A 22,434-nucleotide genomic window follows, 5' to 3' on the forward strand; every position below is an offset into this window, starting at 1 on the left:
CCACATCATGAATTGATTGTGAAAATATACGAGCCACACATTCCTTTTTAGACTACCAGGAAGAGAACATAATAATCAATTGTTGAAATAGCGGCGTTTGATTACCAGTTACCACTTAATGAAATATGTTTAGTAGATAATGGCATATTGTTCGACTCCAAATACTCGGTTCTTGTTCGCATCTAAAAATTAGCATAGTTCACACGATGACGTGAACTCATCAAAAATGTTAAATTTAAATAAAGGATTAGAATGTGAAAAAGTGGAGACCTTACGCGGTTCAAACAGACATTGCGTAAAGGTGCAAGCGCCACGAACATCTTTGCAGAGTTTGATTAGACGCACTGCACTACAGCAGTTACAGACTCGCACGTGTTCACAAAGCAATGGTACACTGTTCACATTGCAACGAGGTCAGTCAGCAGTTACCTGGTTCTCGAATTTGCAACACGGTATGGTTTGAATCGTCGCAAGATATGCGTACAAAAATATGGGAAATCGCTGTAAGAAATCAAATGTGTTCACAATTAAAAGTATAAGGACTATCTGCATATACTTAAACGCATATTGACAAGCGCGAAGGAAATTACTTTATTTTATTTTCTCTAAGAATGGCTGAAAAAGAAAATAAATTTTCATATGTGTGAAACATCTCTGCATGAAAGTAGCTTCTGGCATAGCGTCCTCCTTAAAAGCAGATTAGACTTCCTCCTCCGTGCGCTAACTACATTATATGACTCATTTATGCGCAACCATATGATCTACTGCATCGAATTAGGGTCGCACGTACTGCGCTCACATTTCCTCACTGAATTAAACTCAAGCCCGAGCCATTCGCATTAATAATTTCGTTCTATGGTTGTCACATTGTTTTGCGATTCTTCTTGATCTCACGAGTTAGTGTTTATCTAATCATTATCTTTATAATATAGGCATTATCTCCTTCAAAATTTATACTCGTGTCCTTCTTATACATACATTAGACAGTTACCGCTAACATCTGCTCTGTTACATTAGTTCTACTCGCTTCATCACCAACCATAGCTTGATGTTACCTAGTATTTGTACTAATCATGGCGCATCCACATTGTATTTTTTTCAATATTATTTGAAATATTTTAAACTCCCATAAACAATCTGTAACTTCCTTGGAAATATTTAAGGGAAAGTTGAACATTTCTTTCAAACATGAATAATAACGTCTATCTACCATTATTTTCTTGTCTTACCTTATGAAACCTCTGTGTTTTGATGTTGTTATCAATGCATTTTTTTAAGTGCAATGTCTATCTCGTTTGCTGCGCTTTCGCTTCTGCATTTTACTCATTTTACTTGCATACGAGGTACCACCCACGGCGAACAAAACTTTGAACCTCCTTCTCCATGTGCATAAATGTGTATAATTTGTATTATATGCCACAAACTTAAATTTGATATTGAAAAAGCGACGAACAGCTCGACTTTAGTGCGCTTTTAGACACCGTTGTTTTTGCTTTGCCATCTGTAAGATTAAACATATGTGCGATTAACTTCCAATAACTGGAGCAGATAGCTTGCTTAAATTTCAACGCCCACACTTGAGAAAGCAAATACTTTATCAGAAATACTTCATGTTCTGTTTTCGCGCGCTCGAAAGCTGTTCCGCGCACCTTTGAAAGTCTGTGAAAACCACCTCTCCGCGGCCGCATCAATATTCGCCACGCAACCCGAAGTAGGAGAAGAAACGGCCATCGCTTTGGCCTACGCGGCTACCAATGCACACTGCATCATCAGCGATTCAAAAACGGCCATTCGTAACTACGCAAGAGGACTCATAGCACCCCAAGCGCAGAAGATTCTCTCTGGCACTCCTCCCCCAAGGCAACGCCGCGTGCAGATCATCTGGGCCCCAGGTCACTCAGGTCTGGCTGGAAACGAAGCCGCCCACGATGCCGCCCGAGCTCTCGCACACCGGGCGCATCATCCTTCTCCTGCGTCTTCCGATCCCGACCAGCCCTCTGTTCTGCATCGCGGTCACGCGCGGGACCGAATGGTCACGTTGAGAGAAATTCTCCTGCACTACCGCAGAGAGCGGTTACGCTACCCCCCAGCACACAAAACACTGAATAAGTCTCAATCCACCACTTGGCGACTCCTTCAGACACGAACTTTTCCGAACCCCGTGCTTTACAACCGCATGTACCCCGATGCATACTCACCACTCTGCAAAGCGTGCAAGGCCCGCGCCGACCTCAATCATATTATCTGGCAATGCCCCAAAGCCTCACCCACCAACACCTCCCGCACTAACACACGCATCATTAGTACGGCCGAGCAGTGGGAGACATTGCTGCTCAGCTTGGACCCAGAGGAGCAGCTCTGGGCCGTCCGGATGGCCGAAGACGCCGCCAGAAAGCAAGGCCTGGCCGCCGTCTGAGGAAGGGGGGGATTGGGGGTTAGTCTCCCGACCCCCGCCACCCCTTAACCCCATCAAGGACACAATAAAGTTTTATCTCTCTCTCTCTGTGAAAACCTTTGTAGAATATAGTTTGTGTCATATTAAGAGCAACCTGATTGCTTTTTAGGCTATATCGGGGAATGAAGCAAGTCGATGGCTGGAAGCGAAGCCGAGGCCTCAATTTGGCATGACTAAAAAACGCGGGACACATTTGGGGACTGACGTTTGCTTTAAAAACAATGTGTTAACCCAGGAATGTGTGGAGCATTTGTAATAGCTCATTTCTCAACGTCGGGCGTCCAGCTGCCAAATGTCACAGTGAACATTTTGTGAGTCTTGCCTTGTTTACAGGGTGCTGCTCAAAAAGGATAGCGTTCCCTGGAACCCAACAAGGCCAATTGAAGGTTTACATAGAAGTATCTTTCTTTTTTCTTCAGAAACAATGGGGCTAACAACGAAATTATCAGGCAGGAGTCACGGTTTCAACCAAGGTATTTATATTAGTAAGAGGCCCTGCTGCCCTGGTACTATCCGCATAGGTTCTACCCGCCGCTGTAGTCCAGTATAGAGCTATGGCATAACGGTGCTGATTTAGGGGTCACGGGTTCATTCCCAGCTGCGTGTGTTTTGCATTCCGACGGGGGCGGAATGCAAAAACACACGTGTACCGTGCGTGGGGTGCAAGCTGCATCCCAGCCGGTTAACATTATTCCCGAGTCCCCCACTACGGCACACTTCAATATCATATCTTCGTTTTTACCACGTAAAACCTCATAACACACACACACACACACACACACACACACACACACACACACACACACACACACACACACACACACACACACACACATATATATATATATATATATATATATATATATATATATATATTAATGACAAATACTGTTGTCGAAAGGTTGGTTGTAAAATTATCTTGTTTTTCCACTGTTGAACACCTATTATGTTGTTGAATCTGAGGCTAAAAAGCGGTTCTTTCTTTTGTCTGAAGTGTTCGTTCTTTGAGCATGTGAAGAGTGAAAAAACCGACGAAAACGGAAGCAGGACGAAGTCTAGTTTGTTTACGTCACTGTCGTCCTTTGCGCTAACTAATTAGCCTAACTAGCGCCAGCCCAATTAGCCGCGCTGCTAAGTCGTTTTACAGCGGCAGTTATCTTGCGCTTGCTCCCATACTCCTTTTGGTGTCCGCCAGTATCCTGTTTGATACTCTACAAAGGGGGTAAGAAAAAAGAGGAAGAGGAAAAAAAGTCGCCAGTCAAAGATTCCCCCACAGCCAGTCTGCCGATGCAGCTGCAAAGAGTTAGTATGCAGCGCCTGGAAAATAAGTACTACGCGTGGCCTCTTGAGCGCGCGTTAATACCATAGGCTTACGACACGTTCTGTAGCTTATCCATAAACCAGCGCGTAGGTGAATGCGTATAAATGAAGCTCGCAGTAAGAAGCGAAAGCGAGTATAAGGAAGAATCGTATTTCTGTGTTTGTCTCGCCACCTTTTGTATTTCATATCTATCAACACTCAGCCTAGAGGCTCACTAAGAATGTTTACTACCACCGATGCCCTACAACACAGTGAAAGACTTACACGGTTGCCTGAGATTACGCCAGCTATCGTACTGCTGCTTTGCATTGTAGGCGTAGGTGCAACTCTCTTTATGTGCGTATTTTTCGTTCCACACACTTACAGGCTCCACGTCGAGTTCCCTCCAGAGCGGCGGCCATGGTCCCACAATCGTGCTCGAACCCCCTATACTGGTGGAGTTTTCGAGCGACGCGGGTGCGTTGCTTCCCTGTTCTGCACATGGCCAACCACAGCCCAACATCCGGTGGGAGAAGGAGGACGGCAGCTCTGCAAGCACGGTGAGTGAAGAACGGTGACGTCGACTGCCCCTGTAGTGCGCAAATGTCTGGCATCTGAGCAGGGATAAAGAGACTGCGAAAATTTCGCGTTATTAACTTAACCTTCTCGGCGGTTCCGCAAACACGCACCAGCATCTGGTCACGCATGTCTGCGTACGGCCGCTTCTATAGGGCCTTCGTCACGTGCTGCCCAAATATGCTCAATCGATAGTTTCTGGAATTGAGGATGGTCAAACTACGATTGGCATCCTTCGAAAAGACGGAGTCAGCGTGTCTGAAACAATGCGGCGAATAACAGCTATTCAGATTAGAAACAAAAAAAGGCATACTGGTTCCTTGGCCACCAGCAGGGTTTCAGACAAAAGCGCTTGTCTCTTTAATGTCTTCCATAAAAAATTCGAACGTTTTATGGATACAAGACATTTTAGTGCCACCTTATACAATGTAGTGACAATGCTACAGACGACATATGTGTTACCTAGAGCTCAGTTTTTGTATGTTATTAAGTAGTCACGTAATATGTTATGTACTTGTATTCTGTGCACAAGTCTAAGTGGGAACTTAGGTTTTCTTGGACAATTCGAAATAGATTTATTTACTTATGCACCTGTTCGTATTTATCTACCGTGGCTTCCTACACTTATGTTCAGAACATTATGTTCGTGCTGTCTGACTGCATCCATTGTTTTTCGCCACAACATGGATGTCATTTTCTTTTCTTATGCCGGACAACTAGTAGCCGGTGCCACCAAAGGTGCCTACCTCTCCTAGTGTAACTAGCAACCCACATTCAACACCTCTTATTAACTTGTATGAGTAATTCCGGAGGTTACATTACCAGCGTGTGATTGCAAAAAGAAAGTGAAATCTTGTAAGCAAGCTTGATTCCGTTTAATATCACTTTCAGGAAATAATGCATGCACTAAAATCAGGCCATCGCCAGGGCAATAAAATTGAAGCTATCGCTGCCAAGTAGTCTTATTCATTCCGCACAATACGACAGTTTTTTTTCTTTCACTAATGTTATCGATCATGTTTCGCAAAACGCATGCTTTTATGACATTTTCGTTTAGTGGCGTCGTCTCAGTATAAAATTAGCAAGCGCCTATGTTTCCTTCTTTTTTTCTTCTTGAACTCTTCGTAATGTGTCGGGGGTTCAAGCCTGAGAGCCTTGACGACTTCAATTGGCCGAATAAAAGCACCGTTAACCGCTCCCAATGTGCACTCCAGGGAGATGAGGCGAAAATCGTGCTTGACTCCGCGACCAGCCCACATTCTCGAGAGAGCAATTGGAGCATACCACGGCATACACCCGTGAAAACAAGGCAGCTGAAACGAAATAGGAAAAGAAAAGCCGCCCAGAAGGGACATAAAAACGCGCTCCACCTTCGCATGTATACTGTGCAAGGGGCCTTTCTTTGCAGGTTTTTCTAGACACCGGTGTATTTTGGCTCGTTCTTTAAACCTGTGGCTATCTCTTTTTGTTCTTTTGGGGCGGTTGCAGGTTCCCGGCCTCCGAGAAACTCGATCAGACGGCTCCCTCGTTTTTCCGGCGTTCAGCGGATCGCATTTCCGGCCGGAGGTGCACACGGCAACCTACCGCTGCGTCGCTTCCAGTGCGCTCGGACTGGTCAAAAGTCGACTCGCACACGTCCGTGGGGGTGAGTGCCGGAACCCTGTATCTAAACGAAGGCTGGATACTTGAGAAGCCGCACAAACTCGTACCTCAAATGCGGTCCTGTTAACAGCCGACGGGAGGCCCTGATAGGCTTTCCGTACTAGGTTCTTGTTTGCTCCCTTTCGAAATAAAAGCTAAAAGTTTCGTGCCATATGTTTATCTGTGCGAAAGGTTCCTTTGATAATGACGACGGATGTTGACGCTAATAGGCCGACTCGACCTTATTTGGTGGTCGAGCAACAGGTGGGCTACCGCTTGAGGCAGATGATTGTTAAATCGCCTCCTCTTCCGATTCCCCTTCGCTTTTGGGAACTATCCCTGTTTTTCGGGTAGTTCTCGCACACTTCAGTACACTAGGCCATCGAGCATAAGAAGAGTAACCATAGGGCCCAGCTCTGTCGGCACAATAAACGCACGCCGTAAACGTTATTAAAAAAACTGCAATTCTCAATATTTTAAAGTTCTTTTCCTTCCGTAATTCTTTCCATGTAATTTTGCTCAGTTCCATGTAATAGTTCGAAGTACGGGCACAACCACTTTGCGGGTGGTATAGCACAGTGGCACGACTGATTCGATCTGGGAGCATAAATTGATCGGCTACGTACTTTTTTGCCGAGTGAAATATATATCCTTGGCTCTTATAATTTCATGCGCTGCTGTAGCGCTAGATCAAGCCCTTATTTATTGTAATTAAGATTATCTGTTTTCATATTTCCAGTGTCTGCATATGGGAGTTGAACAAGTACTGTCAATGCAGAAGACAAAGAGACTTGTTCACGGGGCGTCTTGTCTAACTGCGAGATATTAAGCAGTATGCAGTTCACCAAGCACATTAATTAATGGAGTTATGTGTAGCTTCGTCGCGCCAATGTTTTTGTTCTAATTGGCTGCGATTACTCATCTTTAGCTCCTTATCTTCTGCTGAAACATTTTGTAGATTAACCCGAAAGGCCGAAGAAGAAAACTAGAAATCCTGGAATGCTGCCTCTCTCTCTCTCTCTCTCTCTCTCTCTCTCTCTATATATATATATATATATATATATATATATATATATATATATATATATATATATATATATATATACGGTGGTCACGCCAGAAATTAATTAAGGCGCTATTGCAGTATTCACGTTTTAGTGTCTTCTTACAACCCAAGCCTGTACTCTCATTAGAGAGACTGCTTCTGCCTCGTGTTATGCATCCCCTCCATCGTTCTTTTTTTTTCGTGCGATTGCTTTCTTTCTCCGCTACTATTTATGTCTTTCTTCGCCCCAATTACCCCTCTCCCAGTGTAGTGTAGCAAATCTGAAGGTTCTCTTCAAATTAGCCTTAGTGCATGCCTTTCCCAACTCATTTCTCTCTCTCAGAAGATGACGAAGAAGAAACAAAAGTATGTGTTGCGAAAGCAGTTTCTTTTTTCTGAGTACACTGCTCAAGCATGGATTAATCCTACCACCTTGTATACCATAGCCATGTATTAAGCCATGGAGCCCTATGATCCTTCCTGCTTTCGTTTGCGCTAAGTCTTTCGCACGGATAAAAGTGTTCCCTTATCTCGGGAGCCTCAATGGCGATCATAAGCCTGCGACAACATGTCCACGCCACCTGCTGGGAGGCCTACGGTATCCTGTCACACCGTGCACGCTTGTTTGCGAAGACGATCTTTTTGTCGACCGTGAACGCTCGGCAGTCAATAGCCGCATGCTGCAGACATTAATCCCGTAACACGAATCTCCACACGTGTGGACTAAGCTCACAGTATGGTGTTGTTAGGCAGTGCGCACCCCGTTAAACCTTCTTGGGATTAGTAGAGTAGCCGATGAAGGGCAACGGCTTGTTAGGGCGCATACTGCCAGGTGAGTGAAACAGTGTTTGAGCAGTGGCCCGGCTGGACTGGTATATCGCCGCCTACAGGAGGCTTACGTCTACGTGACTTTTGGTTTAAGGTATTTGCGATACTGCCCTCAGCACAACAAGTCACAAAATAACACGCTGCTGATTTCTGTGCAAGTTCTTTATATTATATATACATATATATATATATATATATATATATATATATATATATATATTTATATTTATTTATTTATTTATTTATTTATTCATTTGTGCACTTTTTCTGGTGCTCCATTTGCGTGACATGAAGTGAACAAGGAGTGAACCTCTTTAAAAAGCATTAAAGTGGTTTGGTGCCTTCGCAGCGCCACGATATAATTGATATATAAGTTTCTTGCAGATATTCTACTTTTCCCCGTATCACTCCCTCTCCCTAGCCCTTATGGTTTGTCCATTTTGCTTCTCAGAATATCCACCTAACTCAATATTGAAGTGGAGGTTGAGCATTAGACGCCCAGTAACTATATTGTTGCACGTCGCTGTGCGGTGCTAAGAATTGTCCAACTTTGTCTTTTCTGTAAACACGCAGGTTCCCTTGCAACACATTACGCTCCGTTAGCGCCATGTAGCAGGGCCACTTCCTGACATTTTTAAGCCTTGTGGCGGAACGCTTGACAACTATATAGAAATCCTGCGTACCACAATTATTGGGCTACTCTAACATGAAAAAAAGAATTGATCGCCAGGAGTGGTAAACAAACCAGTCTTTCATACGTAATATTATCACCATGTAGGTCTCCGTGGGAGCTGTCAGTGTGAACAGCGGCTCACTGAAGCGCTCAAACGCAGCGGCTGCGTTCGAGCATGGCGTTCGTTCGAGCAAAGCCGTGTGACTAAGCTTAAAATGGTGGGGTTTATTCGGCAACGCGTTGCAAACAAGCTTGACACCATACCTCGAACCTCGCAAAAATTACGTGGCTGACATAAGCTAGCGTGCGCATGGCTAAAGGTGTCAGTCCCTATCAAATAAAAAAAAAAAGTTTACGGTAGCGTCATTCAGCTACGCCTATACAGACCGCCCTGTACTCCGCTCGAACTACCGACGTACCATGCACGAGTGGAATGCTTCGTTAGAATTGCATGTGTCCGTGAGACACGTGGTATAGTAAGTTTTAGAAGCCAACACGTTTTTGACGCCGACAAGACGCTCAATGTTCCGTCGTAAGAAAACTCGCTGAGATAAGGCCTATCCGCGTCTACATTTTAAAGTTTCTTCCGGGTTCGTAGATAACTATTCTGCCGCCGATAGACGGCCAGTGGTTGCAACATTCTGCTAAGCATTCGACTGAAATGGCTTTCCTGCGACTTTCAGTGAGCTCCGCGCCAATGAAGACTACTGCACCCAAGATCCGTTTCCCACAAAGACAGTCTTTGGAAGTCACCCCGACACTTTAGGTCAGTGGCTATGACGTTATGCTGTTGAGTACGATGTCGGAAGTCAGATCCCGGCCGTGGTGGCCGCTTTCTTACGGAGACTGAATGCAAACAAAAATAATAATTTTGTACAGTGTACCGGGTGTACGTTACAGAGCGCCAGGTAGGCAGAATTTACGCGGAATCCCCCACTGCGGTGTTCGTCATAATCAGATCGTGGTGGTCGTACGTAAAACCCTATAACTTAAATAATTGTGGCGCCAGTTGCAAACGGGGAAAATGCAGACAAAACAAGAGGCTTGCACCGCTACAGCACCGCCAAGTGTATATGCACGAAGTGTACATGAATTCCTTTTAAGTGCTCGCAGTAGGGTTGGTAATACCGAAGAACGATTAAACGATTAAACGTATCCCGCAAATTGATTAATGTTCATCGACGTCCAGGTTTCATTTAACGGACTTAATTGATTAGACATGTCGGATTAATCGTTTTCTAGAGTTTGACCGGAGTGGCGCGAGAAGATATGACCAATTCAAGAGGCAGGATTCTTGTATCTTTTGCTTCGGACCATGACCTCTGCCTTTTGAATGACGGCAGCCAAACATTCTTGAAAGGGCGTTTTACAGCTGCTGTCTAAACCTTACTTTGGTGTCACGATGCCTTACTTCTAGTGTCTACTGATTTACTGACTGGGAAACACGTGGAAGCGACCACATTCCTATTTACGTTGCCATCAAAGGTTTAAGCAATATGTCTTCCTCTATGATCTCTCGAGCGATTGATTGTCCTGCATTTGAAGCCTTTGTGAACACAGAATGCAAGAGCTGCCTTACAGGTAGCATACAGCTTGTGATTGCGAACACGATGCATTCGGCAACGCGCTTCTTCTCATGGTCAGCTACTCGCACGGAATTTGACATTGAATTAGAAAGGCTTCGATCCGTACGTGGGCGAGCTGAGAGCAGATGTACACGTACAAAGTCGATTCTATACCTTAGGGAGGCCAGGCGTACGCAGAAAAAAATACGTCGTCACATGGACAAATTACACAACGAACGACGGCATTCTTTTTGTAACCCTTTGTACACCCGCAAAGTTCTCTCTCGCGTATGGCAAACTCTCCAATGCCTTCCCTCTTCTCCTCAGCAACGCCACACCGTTAAGGCACTGGTTCTCCACCAAGGCTGTCGAGAAATGGTTATTCGGGAAGAGTTTTGTGAAAAGGTGACAGAGAACCACTAAAGGATCTTGAATTATACGAAGTTACCTTAATGCCAGTTTGGGCAATGGACTAACCTTTCTGCCTGAAAGAACTGGAGGCTGCTCTAGCCACTTGCAGGCGTTCCTCTTCACCCCGACCTGACAACATCACGTACGCTGCTATCCGCCACCTTGACCATGAAGCACGAGAGGCCCTGCTGCATCATCTCAACGTCCCATGGAGTAACGGAATTGTTCCTTCCAAGTGGAAGCGTAGCTGTCTTGCTCCAACCATAAGCATGGAAAATCTCTCTTTGAACTGACATCATACCAACTTATTGCTCTCGCCAGCTGTGTTGGCCAGTTGATAGAAAGGATGAACCTCACGCGTCTCAATTGGTTTCTTGAACATTACAATATTTATCCAGACACAATGACAGGTTTTCGACACGGCCGTTCGTCAGTTGACGTCATTGTTCCTGTGTCTTCGACAGCAGAAATCATCCAAACGCCTCTATGCAGCGCTATTTTTTAGATGTGAGGGACGCCTACGATAATGTTTCTCACCAAGCCAATCTTGACCAGATCGTGGCTGCCGCAGTCCGAGGCCGCACTTTTCTATGGATTCGGAGCTACCTGACTGCAAGGAGCTTATTTATAGTTACCGAGGATGGTCAAACTTCCGACCACTACACCAGCCTTGGAGTTCCGCAAGGTGGCGTTTTGAGCCCAGTTTTGTTTCAACATGGCTTTGATTGGGCTGGCGGAATTCCTGCCACAGTCGGTCAGTCTGTCAATTTGTGCAGATGACACCTGCATCTGGGCGTCAGGAGTAACTCACCCGCAGGTTCCCGCAAGGTTACAAAATGCTGCAGCGATGACGTGTACTTCTCTTCAGAGAAAGAGGCCTCAGAATTTCAACATAAATCAATGAGCGCATTGACCGCCTTCACGCTAAAATTGATGACTGGATGCCCGGTGTCTAATAATGGCCAGCCTATCTTGTACAAGCGAATCCATCGATCTTTAGGATGATTGTTGACCGGGAGCTCTTCTAGAGCCCCCATGTATCCTATGTAAGCAAGATACTCCTCTCAGTCACTATTTCAAAGCCATTGCAGGAAAAGCATGGGAACCGGCGGTGAGTTCTATGCTTCAACTGTACAAAGCGCTCTTCATGGGTTTCTTGCATTACAACACTACGGTGCTGTCAAGCACCCGGAGGACAAATCTCAGCGTGCTTGAGAGCCTGCAAGCTCAAGCGCTTAGAATATTTCTGGGTCTGCCGCGATGCGCTTCAACAGCCGTAACAATTGTCATTGCCAAGGAATATCCCATCAGTACATATATCGCCACAGAATCCTTAGAAATCTTTTTCGTCAGCTTTCCCGACTCCTGTCTCAACGCCTTGCTTCTCTGTCGGAAAGTAGACCAGATGCAACTTTTTCGGGTATTGTGGCCTCGTACCGATCCTCTCTTCAATCCTATTTCACGCCTTCAGCAAGATAACCTTGTCCTTTGTGGCGTATCCGGCAGCTGGAAGTGCGCCTTTCGATTCCAGGAATCGAGAAGTCCCACTTGCCAACTTGTGCTCTGAATCAAGCCGCTCTACATCTACTGCATGATTCATACTCCAATTGAGTTCGCGGTTATACAGATGGCTCTTCTACTCTAACCAGCTCTACTGGTGCGGTAATCATTCCGTCGATGTCAATCTGCAAGGAGTTCAAGATCAGCCACGTCACAACATCGATAGGATCCTAACTTTTTCCCCTCCGTAGCGCAATGCTATATGTGCAGCAACAACAACCAAATCACTGGGTTGTAGTCTGTGATTCAAAGACAGCCCTGCAATCGCTCTTATCATATCTGTGCCACAGCCCACATGAAAAATTCGTAGCAGAGATACGATTATGCTACCATCAAGCCATGGACGGAGGCCACGACATTGTATTTCAGGGGCTACCCGAGCACTGTAACATTGCTGGGAGTGAAAGTGCCGACAAAGCTGCCCGTGAGGCACATGATGTTTGTTAAGGCACCTCGATACCATAGTCGACAACGGATGCAGCGCGGCACCTCAGTGGTCTTGCCCATAATAATACTGTAAGAAAGTGGAACACACTGGGGTTGACCAGCCAACGCCTATATGAAATGGACCCGCATATCACATTGCAACTTTTACCTCGTTATAACCGACGGAAAGAAGCGCTACTGTGCCGCTTGTGATTAGGCATTTCTTTCATAAACTTCTACTCGTTCCTAATTGGAATGGCGGACAGACCCAATTGCAGCAGATGTGGTGTCGAAGAAACGATCAAACATTTCCTGTGTGACTGATCTACATACGAAGTGGAGAGGAGTACACTTCGTACAGCTTTGGAGCAGTTAAACGACCGTCCTTTCACAAAGATCCTGGGCCGTTGGCCTCGCGCGTCTGCTATGTGCAAGACCATAAAGGCGCTGGTGCGTTTTTTGAAATGCACCAGCCTGTATGACCGCCCGTGGCTGACTCAGTATAGTGCACGCTTGTGTGTGTAACAGTGGAGAATGTGACCTTCTGTCTTTCTTCTCCTCTTTCGATCCCCTTTCCTGTTTCCACAGTACCGGGTAGTCTACCGGGCTCAGCCTGATTAAGCTCACTACCTCTCCTTTATGACTTATTTTTCTCTCTTTCTCTCTGTCCCCTTTCACATATTTCTTTCTGCACCTCGGGTTGAATTGGCCCGAACCGTTCGTGAAACTTCGTCAGAACCTTCGTTTCATTTAGCTCTGATGTACTTGGTTGCGTTCTTAATATCTTCCACCGCGCTAGTTTAATTCAATACGGCAGTGTTTTACGATGTGCTTGCCGCGACAGTGAAACTAGAAACCGCATTTCTCAACTCGTTGGGAAGCATCCAAGGACATGCCACCTTCCGAGCAGTTCAGGAAGTGCTCCAGATTCCGTTCCCTGCGCTGTACACTCGCTCCTCCTTTCTTCTCTCATTGTGACCTTATCGTGCATTGCCGTTGTACAGCCAACGCACTCTGCGCACTTGGCCCTTTGTCTTCAGGCCTAGAACAGTCTGCCAGTTTATGTCTTCGCAGTGCGTCGCATGGACGGCACGCGATGGTGGGCTGCTCGTCACAACGAGGCAGCTGCTTTTACGAGCACCCATTTTTATAACGTTCAGAAGAGAGGGCTACAGAGAGTCGAGAAGTGCAGTGTACGCGTTTCATTTTATGCTATTTTTTTTTCTCCAGGGAGTGAAACAGTAAGTCGCCGCACTCGGCTCCGTGCCTTTCAGAAGAGGACCTGAAGCATGTGATGTGAAATGTTTTCTTCGCAGTGAACTGCGATACCGGGGTAATAAAATAAAAAGCAGTGAGGATGTATGCAGGATTCATTTATTTATTTATTTATTTATTTATTTATTTATTTATTTATTTATTTGTAGACAGATCGATACGAGGAAGGAAAGAATGGCGGCGTAGGTTCACTTGTAGTTCTACCTAAGTTATGTTTACTTATTCATTCACGTTCTGTGATGTTTTATCGCTCCTCCTTAGAACGTTGCTTTAGTGCTGCGTTTCTTTTCTATATTTCTTTCTCTTTCACGTGTGGGCATTTCTGGGTTTTAGCGCATTACTGATTCCCTTATACGTGAACATTTCTGTGCGACAGAAGAAACCATGGGTGAATGCGCGCGTCTGTTGTGTTTTCACTGCATTTCTAAGACATCACATCACGTTTACATCTAATACGTGATGAAGCATAAGGAGTTAATGACAAGTTACCATCAGACCATCTTCGCTGTGAACAGAGTACAACAGTCAGCAGCGGATCTTAGCTTGGTGACTCTGGAGCTCTGTAATCTGCAATGAGCAAACTCCAGGAATCGCATTTGCAAAGCTAATCGTTTCTAGAGGAACTGTTGGAAATGGGCTAGCGGCTTCCAGTATCAACATCGACTAAAGCTCACTCATAACACCAAGAGATGAAGGATATTTCAGCACTGATTCACAAAGAGCGTGGTTTCCTTCGGAAAACGACCGGTTGTGTCGTTGCTCGACACCCCTATGTACGCACCTGTACGCGTTCTTTCCCTTCGGTGTCTCCACGAACAGTTATTCAGAATATATAGTATGTCCTAGGAAACGTTAGCTAGACGATTAAAAGAAAGAAAAATATTTAAGAAACACGCTGCAAGATATCATTATCAGAATGACGCCGTTCGGTTCTGAGAGGTCTGAGGACCGAACATCGTAGCCTTTATATTCGTATTTTGCACCACGATACATTAATCTTTTTTTTTTTTTGAACAGCTTGGCTAACGTTAGCTGGGACACGCGGTAGAAGCGGAGTGCAGGTAAGCATACTTCGCTATGCTTTTTCAGCCTTACCCCGAGTTTCATTCGGATATGCTGGGCCATATCCCTCCTTGGACAACAGATATTCATATAGGCCACATAAAGCACATTTTTGGGCTAGTTGGTTCGACATATCTTGCACAGGGGAGCGCAGAAGTGGTACGGAAAGGAAGAGACTGGACAGGAAAGATGCTTGCTTGCAACTGTTTGAAGTAAGCGTCTTTCTTGCCTTGTATCTCGCTTTCCGTTCAACTTCCACGTTCACCATTGCAAGATATGTAAAATAATTCTCGTAGACCATGAAGTATGCATGCGCGTAACGGAATATTTAAATCTAACATCGTCATGCACTCAGGCATATGGAATGGCCCCGCGCACAAGCGCAAGGGACATTTCGTTTCGGCGAGCACACTAAATATTTATAGGTGAGAGGTGTGCCTGCTCCTGAAATTATCCGCGACAATGCACTGCAGTGTGATTGATGAGCTGCGTGTGGCCGGCAGGGGGGCGAGTAGGTTCGATGGTTGGGGCGCGGCCTTACCCCCGTTAGTCTCCCCTTGTACCACGTGTCGTGATGCGCTTCAGAAAATACCGCTCTCGATGAGGGGGGCAAGGGCGGGGCAATTGCCGGCAGCCTTGTGCAAGACAAGGTCCACCTACTGCTATCATGACTCCTCTTCCTCCTCAAAGCGCACATGGCAATCTATGTGGGCATGTTTGTTAATATAAACTGCAACGATGTATTCATTCGAGAGATTTACAACAAGATGGATGAGAAATGAATTAGCAAGGAGAGAGGAAGACACAGAAATCTATAATGGACGACAGGGTGTTCTGCAAGCTGCTTTCTCAACTTTTCTTCCTGCCTCCTCCAAACCTGTTGGAAATAAAATTAACGTAAAACTTCAAGCATATTTTGAAACCAGAACTATGAGTCAGGACACCTTTCTTAGCAAGCTCTAGGATGCAGCTGCAATTTCGTGCAATCATCGCTTTTATTTTCTTTTTTCTTTGGGGCGGGGGCCGGAGGTGGGAGGGGAAGGGGAGGCGGCGGTGCTCCTGTGCTGTTTCAATTTTTTTTTATTTTTTTATTTTTGTGACATTTGCAAGGCCCTCGTGCCGTAAGTAACCACCTCGTCATTTCTTCAACACGCTTATCAAAGTTAGGCTAAAATCACAAGAACAGGCACCGCATTGTTTGGGCATTGTAACTTACGTAAATGCAGTGTTCGAAATAAATGTGCGATACGTGTATTATGCTGAAATTATGAATATTTCGCACTCATGTACAGAACGTTCGTGAAAAGACATTTGAGAGCGCGTTAGCCGTACTTCAAGCGGTAAAAGAATGCGCAGTAAACGGGAAGTGAAGTGAGGAAATGGGAACGGGAATACGAGAGGCGATGCGCCTGCGACAGTGCACGTGACAACAGAACAAATATGCGCGCGACAACGGTATATTAGGAGATATCGCTAGGTTCGTCTTGATGTAGATTACAAAACAGCTAACTGTGATGGCAAGTAAGAAAACGGGAAAAAATGCGGCGTTATGAGGAGCTCAATATAGTGTTGTTTCCATGTTTGGCTGTTTCCTTTATGTTTTTTAAGATAAGTGTGGAAAGCTAGATAAATGAATAACAGCAAGAACGTGCATTTAACGCGGCAACGTTAAGGGCCCCGTGTCGCGGAAAATCCGGCGTCGGTGTCCGCGGAGTTGCCCGTGAGCGAAAAAGTTCCGTACACATTTAGGTATATGTGCACAGCACGCCTTGCTATATGACATGCGGTATATGCAGGTTATATTGTGACACCATTCTATCACCAAAGTTGCTCATAGTTTGTCTTACACTCTTGACAAAGTTATTCCTCGCAATTTTGAGAATGACAGCCCACAAACAAACGTCATGAAACAAGATACCGACAGCGCATGCCTTTTATGTTAAATTTTCTCAGACTTACATATTAAAAGCGTGAAACAATAACAGAAACCTGAAAACGGTGTAATGTTTTGGCGTAGCTGTGCAGAACCTAGGGGATCGGCCCACGCATCAGGCCGCGTTTCTACTGGAAAGCTCGCCTTCGTGCATAGCGGGAACGCAATGCACGAAGCCACGAAGCGTTTCCCGGTAAACATTACGGTTACATAAGCTGCAGTTGCCGGGAAGCGTGTGAAGCAGCCAGGGATCTTTGAAGCTTAAGCATCCTCCAAATTTTTTTGCTTGCGTTGTTACTGTAGCAACAATGACAACATTTAAATATACTGCATATTTGGCCTAATAGGCCTATAGAAACAACATGGCCGCACGAAAGGTTAGTAAGGTTCGTTACATTGCAACACAAGACAAGGACAAAAGAAGGTATAAAACGACGACACGGCGCTTCTGTACCTTCTTTTGTCCTTGTGTTGTGTTGCGCTGTAACGAAAATTACTATGAATCCCAACCAACTGGCCAAACTTGCTGTCTTGATGTAAGGCTACATAGCTTGTCATCAGTAATGTGTGTACAGTTTTAAGAAATATCAGTGAACACAAATGCATGCAAAACAACGAATAAAACTGCATGGGAGATATTTCAATAATGATATACTTCAAATGAAAGGATGCAAGGCGTGTATTTCTTTCACATAAAAAGAAATAGAGTTTCTATGTACACAAAGTCGACCTAGATTGCTTCACAAGATGAAGACAGCATGGTGACATAACTCCATAAAAACAATAGGACTATAACGTGTTCCACTTGTTACAAACGTTTATCTTATTTCCCTAGCTCAGGATGGCAAAGCCTCCATCCCAGAGCCTAAAAAGAAAAAAGAAAATCCGAGAAGAGAGGCACCTGAAGCAGCGAAAGTACCTGCTCCTACGAAAAACAAATAGCAGTTGATGGCGTGGGAATTTCGATTGCACACGAATTTATAAAAACAACATTGAGAATGTTCGGACTGTCTCTCGAATAGAATGTAAATAATTTCGGCAGTTTAAATGACGAGGAATCGATGTCCTAGAAGGCCATGAATAAGCATGGTTGCTTTGAACTCTTTTGTTTCACCAATACAACATCAATTCACTCACGGTTGAACCGTTATATTTCATACGGTACATTCCTGCAACGAGATCTGGTTCATATACATGAAAAAAATTTTTTTTTTCGCGGACGCGAATATAAACAGCACGCATTGAAAAAGAAAATACATATGAGTTTATTTCATACAGCGAAAACAGCGAACTTGCGTTGTCGCAGTACGAGCCGGCCTTCTGAGTAATCCCCATGCTCAAAGCAGTTTAACAAATCGCTTTTCAGAATGTCGGTTCGTTGGATGTGTAATTTGAAGCCCATTAATAAAGAGAATGGACAGTGGCAGCCAAAGAAGTGCCTCCGAGATTCCGCACTTGCACCATCCATGGAAACGCTATCGAAACGCTTGCTATAGTGTAGATAGCATCGGCTGCCCGGAGCCGCAATTTGCATGGTCATCGAGGAGGCGGGAGTTGCATCAAGAATTAACGTGTTCGCATCCCCTTAATAGCGTTTCTGTTGTAAATTTGGAATGCGACAATGCCATTTAACGATGTAAATTTCGAGTTCTCACGCTGATCGCGTTCTACCACGGCGGTAACACGAAAAAAAAAAAAAAAGAAAATGAAAGAGCTGTGCATTTCGGAGAAGTATAAAAAATATAATTGAGTCGCTCTATAACGAGTTTTGTAATGACTGCGCACAAATTCTTGTTTGTGCGATCTGTATGAGCGGGAACCGACGGGCATACAGTGAATGATTTAAAGTGAGTTTTCTTTTACTTGCCAGATTTGACGACTCTCAGCAACATGCTGTGAGATGACCAATTTCTTTTTTTCCAAATGTATATTCCGCCAAAACTTCTAACTTCTTTTAACTATAGCATCCCGATATACAAATATTCGCGCCTTCTTTGTTGCTGCAGCCGATCCTAATTACTAATCGTGGAAAATCCCGCTCCAATAATGTCATACTGCTGGTGAAGCGAAATAAGAAATAAATAAACAGTGACATAAGCACGGAACAGCACTAGTGCAATACGTAGCGTTTGTGTTGTACCCTCCCTCTGTCAGCGCTTTCTTTTTACATTAATTGCAGTATGTCATACGAGCGAGGCCGAATTACTACACGTTAATCACATGCACACCATCTCCACTGGCGAAAGACTTCGGAAAATGCCGTGTAAATTTGCAGGTAATACTTACGAAAATATAAAAAAAATAGAGAGAGAGAGAGAGAGAGAGAGAGAGCAAATGATAAATGAAAGGTAGGGAGGTTAACCAGGACTGAGCCCGGTTGGCTACCCTACACTGGGGAAAGGGAAACGGGGACGGAAAGATTAAAGAAAGAAGAGAAAGTCCACCGGGGATATCGTTCAGTCACTCAGCCCGGATCACAGACGCTGACTCAATCCTGTATCTTTCAAATATCGCAGCAGCGCTTTTGTGGCCTTTTGTAGCTCCGATATGCGAGGCCATGGTCCCAAGATCTTGTTCAAGGTGAACGGTTTTCTATCTAACTGGTTGAGAGCTGTGCAGAGTTCTTGTCTTTCATTTTCAAATGATGGGCAGTAGCACAGTAGATGGTCTATAGTTTCTTCGACACCGCAGGCATTGCACTCGGCGCTATCAGCCATTCCAATTAAAAACGTATATGCATTCGTGGATGCGACGCCCAAGCGTCGCATCCACGTTTTGCTTGTAGTATTGAATCTGTTGCCTAGCATGTAGTCCTTTCCCTGTACGTGTAGTACGAGAAAGAGAAACTGGAACGAGTTCTATCTTTCACGAGTGTCCTATTTTATTACCGGCTTATGCATATTACCTCCTATATGCCACGGGCATGCTTAAAGCCTTCTTGTATTTGATCTGTTTAAGAAAAATAGCCTCTAACTTTATGAAATCCGATATATTATTGCTTAAGGTTGCAACAATACCGTCTTTTTTTGTCGACTCTGTACTACAATACAGTTTCACCAGGTATGCGCTGCCGCGGCGCTGATGTTGCTGGCATAGATGGAAACAAATTACAGACGAGTTCTCGTATTCTGCGTACGTATACACGTACAAGTTCTCGCGCTAGATCTCTTCGTACGAACAGGGGCTGACCAATCGTCGTATCGAATACACTATCAGCAAAGGTGACAAGCCATTGACAAACTGTTTCACACGAGCGATAACCTTTGTAAATTTGGTCCCAGCTTCATTCATAAAGAGCATCAAAGCTGGACTATGCTCCTGTCACAGTTTTGTGAAAATCACTAAATAATTAGGGCCATTGTACCCCGCACTGCTTAGAAAATGAGCTTTCAGAACTGCTTAGGAAATGTCGCAGAACTATTATGGCGTTCACTATAGGCAGGTTTTAGTTTCTCTAGCCGAGCAGCGCCTATGGAGAAGAGCTTCTCCTACTTCTCAACTTATTAGTCTAGCGAAGAAGCCAATTTAGCGTCCCAATGCCACCCGGGGGCTTTATATACGGAACCGTAATGGAGGGCTACGAACTAATGTTGAACCGTTAGGGCTCTTTATCGTGCACCTAAATCTAACTGCGCGAGCGCATTTGCATTTCGCGCCCATCGAAATGCGGTTGCCGCTGCAGTTGATCGTACCCGTGACCTCGTGCTTAGCGGCAGAACGACATAGACACTGCACCACCGCAGCGAGTCACGAAGCCTGTCTTCAACACTCTCGGCAGATCAGATGTCCTAACATGCGCCGCGCTAATGCTGTGTATTGAAGTTCAGTCGTTTCAGAGAAGATGCTGTTTTGTCGAAAAGTGACATTTCGCGAGAACTCGTTGGACGATCCTTTTCCACGAATAACGCATAACGATTTGTATTGTGTGTAGTTAACGTATCGGCACAGGAGATAAACATGGGAACGCTTTAATGACAAGAAAAGCAGAGATATTGGCCTGAGGCACAGTCTTTCAGCCAGCTACTCTCTGAAGAAGGAAGGGAAAGAGGAAATAAATTGGTGACGATGACTACAGAGGAAGGAGGCAAAACATAGCGGGCAAGTATACCCCTAGGCAACAGTCCATGCACATGCTTCCTAAGTGCGTATAAGCTGATGCAACGAGTCGTAGTTTGCAATATGAGGGAGCTTCGGTGGCAGAGGCCCTGTGGTCTCCGTTCTATACAGTCTGGTTGATAATAACAGCAGTGTTCCGAACAGCTGCGCCATTAGCAAAAATAAAGGTAGCAACAACACCATCAGCAAAAAACAAAGAAGTTAACAAGTAATAGCTCAATGTATGCCAAAAAAAAAAAGAACACACACACACACACACAGTTGATCGGCTTGTTTACCGGTAACCGTACTCCTCGAGCTCGCTAATGTTGCGCTTATCTTGCTGGTCATTGATTTTGGCCCTCTCAGAGCCATTTTCGTGCGTCAATATCGACGTTTCCTTCCGGAAATGGACAGCGCATGCATACTTATTGAACTCGGAGGGAAGGGAAACACGGGGCGTTCCTATCGGTTTTGTGTTGTAGTTTTCTACCCATGACCAAGGTCCCTGATGAGCTCCAACACGAGGTCAGCGGCCGTTATCTTTCAGAGTATGTAAGTGCACTCATACCCTCACTGTTAGAGACAAAACAGTGGTTCGCCAACGCTTACAAAACGAGGCTGTAGGGACTGATACAATGGGCAGACGCAGACGTACATAAAGGGTGTTCTGTTTTTAGCTGCACCAAACTTTTTAGAAGGCCACCTACGGCAGATAGCACAATTCTAACCCTTGATCTAAATTACTCGATGAGGCGGCTATTACTTCAACTAGAAATCAAAATGTTCAAGTGGATAATTAAATGAATTACGCTAATTCACTTTTTAATTATTAACTTTACGGCACATATTTTAATCTACGAATTGTAGACGCCGGAGTTCCTACGGCGTGTCCACTTGGAGCGAATTATTTGGACAGCACCAGTTCCGAGATAATAATTTTCAGTGTGTTTGTCGAAATGCATTGGTGTTCCAGTAAGTTTTCTGCTTCAATGCATAAAACAGCGGTTTCTAAAAAAACGTAACTGGAACCGCCATGCATGTTTTGGGGCACATTGAAAATTCATATCTCGGAAATGATGCTGTCCAGAGAATTCATTCCAAGTAGATACGCCATGCGAACTCAACGTTTCTTATTCGTACACTGAAATGTCTGCCGTAACGTAATCAAATAAAAATCTAGTTAGCGTAATTATGTTAAAAATTTATTTGAACATTTTGATTTCTTGTAGATGTAATGGCTTCCTGATCGAGTAATTTAGATGAAGGGTTTGAATTGTGCTGTCTGCCATAGGCAACCTTTAAAAAAATTGGTGCAGCTAAAGAAGAAAGAAAGATAAAGACACCCAATAGTTCGCCACGTTTAAGAACGTGATGAAATGTAAAGAACGTGTATTGCTGCCACTTGTTTATTGGTGGGTAAGCGGTGAAGTTGATCACGCAGTTACATATGCATTCTCTCTGTAGAGTAGAACACAACTTCAAGAAGGTCAGTTGAGACACAAAAGGGCAGGATTTAGCTAAGGTATTTCTCTCTTTTGTTTTACCTATTTCTCACAGTATGTGTAATTTTGTTGCATGAGGATCCA

At 44.6% G+C, this 22,434-nt stretch overlaps 1 protein-coding gene across 1 annotated transcript in view; it reads left to right on the plus strand.

Moving 5' to 3' along the window:
- The window catches only part of LOC126536803 (cell adhesion molecule Dscam1-like), a 187,121-nt gene that overhangs the window by 72,489 nt on the left and 92,198 nt on the right, over window positions 1-22,434 (plus strand). The window contains exons 2-3 of the mRNA XM_072287884.1: window positions 4,143-4,315; window positions 5,820-5,976. Coding sequence (XP_072143985.1) covers window positions 4,143-4,315; window positions 5,820-5,976 — 330 coding nt within the window. The remainder of the gene's footprint in view (window positions 1-4,142; window positions 4,316-5,819; window positions 5,977-22,434) is intronic.

Source organism: Dermacentor andersoni, chromosome 4, assembly GCF_023375885.2.
Source record: "Dermacentor andersoni chromosome 4, qqDerAnde1_hic_scaffold, whole genome shotgun sequence".
Classification (NCBI taxonomy): domain Eukaryota; kingdom Metazoa; phylum Arthropoda; class Arachnida; order Ixodida; family Ixodidae; genus Dermacentor; species Dermacentor andersoni.